The sequence below is a fragment of the Cebus imitator genome, unplaced genomic scaffold, assembly GCF_001604975.1.
Source record: "Cebus imitator isolate Cc_AM_T3 unplaced genomic scaffold, Cebus_imitator-1.0 Scaffold79, whole genome shotgun sequence".
Classification (NCBI taxonomy): domain Eukaryota; kingdom Metazoa; phylum Chordata; class Mammalia; order Primates; family Cebidae; genus Cebus; species Cebus imitator.
In genome coordinates this window covers 5,489,027-5,497,636 of record NW_016107394.1, presented here as the reverse complement: position 1 = coordinate 5,497,636, position 8,610 = coordinate 5,489,027, and the positions used below count along the sequence as shown (strand labels likewise).

Here is an 8,610-nt window from a genome sequence, read left to right as displayed (position 1 = left end):
GACCCAAGAGGAACCACCCAGAGAATCCACAGAATTGTGAGAAGTAAAAACTCTCATGTTCTTCAACCATTAAGTTGCTGTTGTCTTTTAGACAGGGCTTCATTCTGTTGCCCAGGCTGGAGTATGGTGGCACAATCTTGGGTCACTGCCACCTCTCCCACGTGGGCTCAAACAGTTCTCCCACCTTAGTCCCCTAAATATCTGGGACTACAGGTGCAAGCCACCAGGCCCGGCTAATTTTTGTATTATTATTATTTTTTTTTTTGTAGAGAAAAATTATGTTTTTCACCATGTTGCCCAGTCTGGTTTCAAATTCTTGAGCTTAAGTGATCCACTCACGTTGGCCTCCCAAAGTGCTGGGATTACAGGTGTGAGCCACCATGCCCAGTCAGCCATTAAGTTTTGAAGTGGTTCGTTACACAGCAGTAGGTAACTACTATGGGTGGTTATTTATCTCCTTTGCAAATCTCACCCTTCCTTCAAGGCCCCGCCCACTTGTCATCCCCTCAAAGTCGTCCCCTCGGCTGTAAATCGTCCCTCCCTTGTCTGAACTCCATTGCTCCTTCTTCCTGCTCCTCTTGTGACCCTTATTCCACTCTGCCTAGTAGGATAATAAGAGGCACTTTCATGAGACATTGAGCACCTTTGTCACCTGGCTTCTAATTCACACACATACTGCACATCATTCCACATAGGACAGGGAATAGCTTGTTATCTCACGAACTGAAGGTGGATGCTATAATATTTATGTCTCAAATGACAAATCGAGGTTTGGAGATGTGGCTTGCCCAGGATCACTGAAAAGGGGCAGAGTCAGAGCCAGGACTGAAACCTAAGTGTACACTTCTCTAAGTGCCCCCATGTTGTGGTTATGGATGTGATCTGCTCTGTTTCCCCACTAGAGGGTGAGGGAGAGTCACAAGCCCTGGTCCAACCCAGCCACCCTCTGTCCTCTCCCTACTGATGCATGTCCCTAACTCAGGAATCTAGAGCTCTGGTCAGGGAGTCTGTCCCCATCTTACCCCCCAACATCCCCACACCCCTGCAGACACATGCGCACATCTCACATCTGGTTTCCATTCTCTGCTGGCTTGCCTTGTGTCTTAACGAATTGACTCCACTTCTCTCCCAGCAGAATGGGGCCAGAGGTGGTAAGCTTAGGGTTGCTACATCAGGAAGAATTGATCAGCATGGTCTTCTCTGGCCCAGTCTCATCTAGCTTCTGGGGAGGTGAGATGGGGCCCCAGGCCCAGGCTGGGGGTCAAGGGTGAGGCTTTGACCAGCCCTCTTGATTGGCGGTAGAAAGAAAGAGAAGTGTGCTAAAATATAATTCATTTATTGAACTGACATTTACGGAGCCCCCTTTTTTGTGCCAAGGTCAGGGGCTGAAGTTACAAAGGATGAGTAAGAGGCGCCCTATGGAGCCCTCAGCCTATGTAATGTCAGAGCTGAGATTCAGAGTCAGTTGGGGAAACTGAGGCTCAGAGGGAGGGAAAAGAGGCCTGCCCACAGTCATACAGCCAGTTGGTAACAGAGCACAGTCCTCCCTACCCACCTTCTGAGTGCCTCTGGCTGCCACTCCATCACCCAGAGAACTCAGAAACTTGAAGCTACCTAGGGTGAGTGCAGGGGCTTACTGGCCACCCCTCCTCTCCAGCATGGAGAGGGAGGACCTGGTGCAAAAGAGGGCTGATTCAGGGCAGAGGGCAGACTTTGAGGGTGGGAGGGAAGGATGAGGTGCAGGATGATGGGGCTTGTAGGAGAAGGGACTGGAGCTTGTGGCTTCTTTTGTGCTGCTACTCAAGGCCAGAGAAATAAAAACCTCGCTGTTCTATTTTTTCCCCTACATTTCCTTTTATAATATTTGAATGACGTTACAACAGAGAACAGAGACCTCAGAAACCATTCTTTTCCAGCCCTCTCTCCCATTTTACTGATGAGCAGACAGAAGCCAAGGAGCAGGAGGCTTGCAGAGGTCTTGCAGCAGGAGTGCAGATTGCAGTGCCAGAGTCTGATCTCCTCTTCTGAGTTGCCCACTATGACTCACAGCCTGGCATGGGTTGGATTTGTAGGAGTCTGGGAAGGCTCTGCAGATCTGTTCAACAAATACCTCCAGGATGTCTTCTCAGAGCACAGCACCTCCTGCTGGGCTCCCTGATGTTGGCCCTGCCCTCTGGCTGGAGGTGCTCAGCAGAACTCCAAGTGTTGGTCAGCAGGGATGTTGAACTTAAGCTTGTGGGCTTCGAAGAGGTTGCACAGCTCTTTGATATAGCGCTGGTGCAGCTGATTCACCTCCTCCTCCGAGGGATGCAGCGTCTTCTGTACCTCGATGGGCTTCCCCACTGCAAGAAATAGAGGTGGGCAGTGGCTTAGGGTAGGGAAGGGGCCCTTGGGGCAGGTGCCCACTTCCATGGTTCATCCCTGCAGAAAAGTGCTCTTACTGCCATTCCTTCCAACCCTAATCTTAGGTAATGAATTTTAAGACATTAGGGCAACTCCAAGATTCTGATATAACAATGGCTGGATTTTTTCTTTCTTTCTCTCCCTTCCCTTCCTCCCTTCCTCCCTTTCTTTCTTTCTTTAGTCTCACTCTATAGCCCAGGCTCGAGTGCAGTGGCAAGATCTTAGCTCACTGCAAACTCTGCCTCCTGGTTCAAGCAATTCTCCTGCCTCAGCCTCCCGAGTAGCTGGGATTACAGGCATGCACCACCATGCTGAGCTAATTTTTTGTATGTTTAGTAGAGAGGGGGGTTCACCATATTGGCCAGGCTGGTCTCGAACGCCTGACCTCACGTGATCCACCTGCCTTGGCCTTCCAAAGTGCTGGGATTACAAGCGTGAACCACTGCGCCCAGCCAACAGGTGGATTTCAATGTGTCAGGCAATGCACTAGGTGCTTTACATGAAATAATCCCTTTAATCCTATGGGTATACAAACCTGTCATTATTTCTGTCTGATAGATGAGGCAATGAGGCTCAGAGAGGTTCCCTGACTAGTTTGAGGTCACATAGTCAGGAAGAACCACTGCCAGGTTTTAAACTCTAGGGATGTGCCCTTCACCTTCAGGCTATATGATCTGGGGAGTCCAAGATGCCAAGATTGGAAGCAGCTGTATTTCTAAGATGAGAGGAGTTCATAGCCCAGGCAGCTCTTCTTTCCCCTCTACCCCTCCATGCTGACCTGCAGTGGCTTCTCTCATCCCAGGGAGGAATCAGGGAGGACCTAACTCATCTCCTTTCTCTGGTTCTGCCTGGCTGGGAAGGCAGCTCCTCTGCCCTTTCCTCTTGGCAACAGCTCTGGAGGCAGCAGAATTATTAAAATTCATGAAAATGTTGCCACACGACACAGGGGAGTTCATGATGCAGGAGTTTACAAAGTCTATGCTAAACCAGCAAGTAAATGGATGGATGGAGATGAAGTGAATGGACTTCCCTCTATAAAGTCTGTCAGGGGCCGGGCACGGTGGCTCACATCTGCAATCCTAGCACTTTGGGAGGCCAAGGTGGGCAGATCACTTGAGGTCAGGAGCTCGAGACCATTGTGGCCAACATGATGAAACCCTGTCTCCACTAAAAATACAAAAATTAGCTGGGCATGGTGGTGGGTGCCTGTAATCCCAGTTACTCGGGAGGCTGAGGTGAGCATTGCTTGAACCCAGGAGTTGGAGGTTGCAGTAAGCTGAGATCGTGCCATTGGACTCCAGCCTGGGTGACGAGAGTGAAACTGTCTCATAAAAAATAAGAGAAAAATAAAGTCTGTCAGAGGAATGTGGTTAGAATCTAAGAAGAAAGCAAAAGAGATGTCCAAATAGCTGAAAAAATGGCCTTATGTCTATGGGGTTAAGCTCATGGTCAATTCTTACAGGAAAATCCCTCAGGATGTAATTTAGAGCCTATTGGCTTCTACTCTACATACAGATTTAACATACTTGGAATACCTATTCACTATAAATAAGCCTCACTAGGTCCTCTCGGTTAGAATTAAACCCTCCTGGCCAAACATGGTGGCTCACACCAGTAATCCCAATACTTTGGGAGGCCGAGGCTGGGGAATTCCTTGAGATCAGGAGTTCGAGACCAACATGGCCAACATGGTGAAACCTGTTCTCTACTAAAAATACAAAAATTAGCCGGTCGTGGTGGTGGGTGCCTGTAATCCCAGTAATCCCAGCTACTTGGAAGGCTGAGGCAGGAGAGGCAGAGGTCGCAGTGAGCTGAGATCGTGCCACTGCACTCCAGCCTGAGCAACAGAGCAAGACTCTGTCTCAAAAAAAAAAAAAAAAAAGAATTAAACCCTCCATCTCTGGCATTGTAAAAAGTCAGACAGATCCTAATTCAAACCTCAACTTTGTTATTCAAAGACAGTGTGATATTTTGGAAGTTACTTAACTTCTCTGAGCCCATTTACCATCAACGAATGGGGATAATAATTTCTGCCTTGAAGGTATGGCCGGGCATGGTGGTTCACACCTGTAATTCCAGCATTTTGGGAGGCTGAGGCAGGTGGATCACTTGAGGTCAGGAGTTCAAAACCAGCCTGGCCAACATGGTGAAATCTCGTCTCTATTAAAAATACAAAAATTAGCTGGGTATGGTGGCACGCATCTGTAGTCCCAGCTACTCAGGAGGCTGAGGCAGGAGAATCACTTGTTAGGATAAGCTGAGCTGCTTCATTTAGTGCAGCCAGTGTAGTGCCTGGCACACACCAGGTGCTCAGCAATTGGTCGCAACTATTGTTCTTGGCACCTCTGTTACGGTTCCTAACCCAGACTGTCTGCTATTCTATCTGCTTGTGTGTTTATGTTTCCCAGTCTAGAATGTGAGCCCCATGAGGGCAGGAATAAATCTGGCCTGTCTCCTTGACCCCTTGCAGCACACAACCTGCCCTGTCCCTATAGCCTCCTCCCTCCCAGCTTGGTCTTTGACTTACCCACAGTGGTGATGGGCCGGCGGTAGGGTATTAAACCAAAACTGTACTGGAAGACACCACGTCCATGAAAGAGTGGGAGGGAGATGCCCATGATCTTCTGCAGCCGGTTCTGGATACAGCGCAACCAGGAGCCAGAACAATTTGGAACCTGGTCAAATAGGTCATTCTCCCCGAAGGAGAAGATTGGCACCAGGGGTGCCCTGGAGAGAAACAGAGGAAAGAGGGCATGTGGGAGGCCCCAGAGAAGGCACACAAGCTGAAAGACCTGTTAGGTTCCTGCAGGGGCTCAGCGACCAAGAAATGGAGCAGAGGACAGTGCCCTGGGCTGGAAATGGAGGCCTGGGTTATCTCCCAGACCTTCACAGCCCCATTATCTGACCTTGGGCAGGTCCCTTGCAGGGCCACAACTTTCCAGTTGCACCACAAGAGGTAGACCAGAACGCTTCAGAGAGTTCTCCCGGATATAAAAACCTGCATTGTTTTTCCTAGAAAAATATCTCCCATCTTGGCTGGCTCATGTTTCTCAATGATGTTTCACCCCAAGGGGGGAGAACATCTCTGAATGTACTCCAAATATCCTTCTTTTAGACACCACTGGTCTCAGATCAAGTGCCAGCTTTGGGGAATATGTTCATTGCCACCTAGTTTCTTAGATCATTGAGTTTCCCTTGTGGAAACTTTTCTAGGTATTTGGACATAAGACATCAAAATATAATCTTCATTGTGAGTGGACTGAGAATCTCCCTGCCAAAATAGAATCTGCATTCCTCTCTGCCGTCTTCCCATCCCAATCGCCAGGTGAACCCAGAGTGCTCTTCCCAGAGGCTTGATACCCGTGTGTCAGGGCGAGCCTGATGAAGCCCTTCCGGTTCCGCAGTAACAGCTTGAAGGATCCAGGCCTGGCATCTAGGGCCTCCTGGGCACCCCCTACAATGATGCCCAGCAAGTTTCCACCACCCTTCCTGCTCAGAATGTGAGCAGCGCTCTCCTTTTCTGATGTGACCAACCCTGGGGAAAGAGAAAGGTGGGAAGGTATGAGGTGAGGGAGCAGGGGCTGTGAAGTACATGTAGCCCATGAAAGAGATCACCAGCAATGCCTACAGAGGCCTGGGATTCCCCCACTGTACCCCATTCCAGCCAGGAGCTCCCTGAGTCCTCTCCCTTTTTGCAAACCCCTGTTGGACTCAGCGCCCAGCATGGTGCCGTAGGAAGTGCTTCTTGGGGCCCAGCCTCCTTCTCCTACTGCACACACTCTTGGAGGAAGTACAGAACTGTTGCAACCCCTCCAGAAGTCTGTCACCTTCCTGAGCTGCTCAGGGGTGGAAAGACTCACCTCCGGACATGATGTAATCTCTGAAGAAGGGGACCCGGAACCACAAGGTCAGCATCATCAGATGGGGGTGGATCCCGGGGAAGATGGAAGAGAAGCCGGTGCTCTCAGTGCACAGGTTGGCAAAGGCTCCGGCTGCCAGGACTCCATGGGGGTGGAAGCCCGCAATGTAGTTCCTCGAGGGGTCCAGCTCAGCAGTCTTGACCAGCTGCAGGGACGGCAACCTGCTGAGCCAGGGCGGGACCTGTGTGCCAACCCTGACTCTGCCACTCACTGGTGTGACCTTGGGAAACCCTCCCCTGAGCCTCCAGGTCTTCATCCATATGTCTGACCACCTGGGTTCTTACGAAGATTCAGATACGGTGTGTGACAGCACCTGGTGGTACCATGGTGCTGGCCTTACCACAGACTTGATGTCAGCTTGGGTCAAATTGCTTGCTTCTCCTACAGGCTCCTCATCTGTGAAGTGGCAGTACAGTATTTGGCCCTGTCCCTGCTGCTCCGAGGGCTACTGAGAAGCTCAGGTATCATGGTGCCTGGAATTATTTATATCTACACCACCTGGACATGATGTAACCTGAAGTCATCAAAAGGCCACACGGGGGCACCACCATGCTGGAACAGCCTCATTTTAAGAAAACAATGCTCCAGCCAGAAACGGTGGCTTATGCCTATAATCCTAGCATTTTGGGATGCTGATGCTAGTGGATCACCTGAGGTCAGGAGTTTGAGACCAGCCTGGCCAACATGTTTGAGACCAGCTTGGTCAACATGGTGAAACGCCATCTCTACTAAAAAATAAAAATAAAATAGCCAGGTGTGGTGGTGAGCACCTGTCATCCCAACTACTGGGGAGGCTGAGGCAGAAGTGCTTGAACTGGGGAGGCGGCGGTTGCAGTGAGCCGAGGTTGCACCACTGCACTCCAGCCTGGGAGATAGAGCCTGGGAGACAGAGCAATATTCTGTCTCAAAAAAACCCAACAAACCAAACCAAACAACAACAAAAAAAAACTCCAAAAAACAAAAACAATGTTCCTTCATATCCATGGGTTCCACATCTACGGATTCAAACATGCTTAGATGGAAAGTATTTAGAAAAAAATGGATTGTCGCACCTGTAGTGAATATGGACACACTTTTTCCCCTTATCGGTATACCCTAAACACAGTATGACCACTATTTCCATAGCATTGTATTAGGTATCATACATATTCTAGAGATGGGTTACTGTGTGTGGGAGGATGTGCCTAAGTTATAGGCAAATATTACATCATTTTATATGAGGGACTTGAGCATCTGTGGATTCCAGTATCTGTGGGGGGTTCCTGGAACCAATCCCCCTTGGATGTCTCGGAGTGAAATACTGGTGCTGCAGATGTAGGAGTGAGCCTTCGTTGGCTGAGGGCCGAGTCCTGCTGGGTAGAAAGTGCATACACAGCAGGGGCAGCTCTGGCCTGTAGGCATGCTGTGGGCCCCTGTGGCTCTCTGCTCCCCCTCGCCAGGCCTTCATTGCCCCTTGGCCACTCTCTTTCCCTGGTCATCACAGCAACTTGCCTGGGCCTGGCCCGGCAAGCATGAGGATGTAGCAGAGTCCAACGGACATTGTAGTCTGGGTGAGACAGAGCCGCCGTCATTAGCAGCTTCTAGGTGAAGTGAGGTGAAGGTGAAGCAGGAGGGAACTTAGTTAACAAATGCTGCTCCTGGCCAGTTACTAGATGGGCTGTGCCAAGCAGCTGAATCTGCAAAGATGATCGCTGTGGGTGGTGATCGCAAGGAACCGTGGGGGCCATCCTTTTCAGTGTCTTGTGTCTGGGAGACTTGGCCATCAGAGTCCAAGGGTCCCCAAGGTTTCTGGCCCAATCCCACATGCCCCAATGGGAGGCTCCCTGATAGGACTGCCCCCGCCCTGCAACGTGCACTCCCTCAGGTCAAGGGCAAGGCTTTCCCCTCTGGCACAGCTTTGCCAGTGTAAAGCTCTTCCTGTCATCAAGCTGTGACTTTCAGCCACTGACTCCCTGAGGGTTCTTGTTGCTGCCTTTGGGGAGCAGCAGAGTCCTGGCTGCCCTCTCTCAGAGCAGACTGGAGACATCCGTAGGGCCTGGAGCCTGTCTGCCCCATCCAGCTGAACAGCTCCACATTCTCCTGTCCTTGACCAGGACATGGCCTCTGCTATTTATTTATTTATGAGACAGAGTCTCACTCTGTTGCCCAGGCTGGAGTGCAGTGGCACCATCTCAGCTTACTGCAAACTCCGCCTCCCAGGTTTAAACAATTCTTGTGCCTCAGCCTCCCGAGTAGCTGAGATTACAGGTTCATGCCACCACACTTGGCTAATTTTTTTTTTTTTTTT

The 8,610-nt window shown here is 50.3% G+C and overlaps 1 protein-coding gene across 1 annotated transcript in view; it reads right to left on the bottom strand.

The window, feature by feature from the left end:
- Positions 1 to 641: 641 nt before the first annotated feature.
- Positions 642 to 8,610, bottom strand: part of MOGAT2 (monoacylglycerol O-acyltransferase 2) — a 17,055-nt gene continuing 9,086 nt past the window's right edge. Inside the window, exons 3-6 of the mRNA XM_017533021.2 lie at positions 6,264 to 6,468; positions 5,764 to 5,938; positions 4,931 to 5,130; positions 642 to 2,342 (exon numbers count right to left, since the gene is read on the bottom strand). Coding sequence (XP_017388510.1) covers positions 2,188 to 2,342; positions 4,931 to 5,130; positions 5,764 to 5,938; positions 6,264 to 6,468 — 735 coding nt within the window. The 3' untranslated portion in view covers positions 642 to 2,187. The remainder of the gene's footprint in view (positions 2,343 to 4,930; positions 5,131 to 5,763; positions 5,939 to 6,263; positions 6,469 to 8,610) is intronic.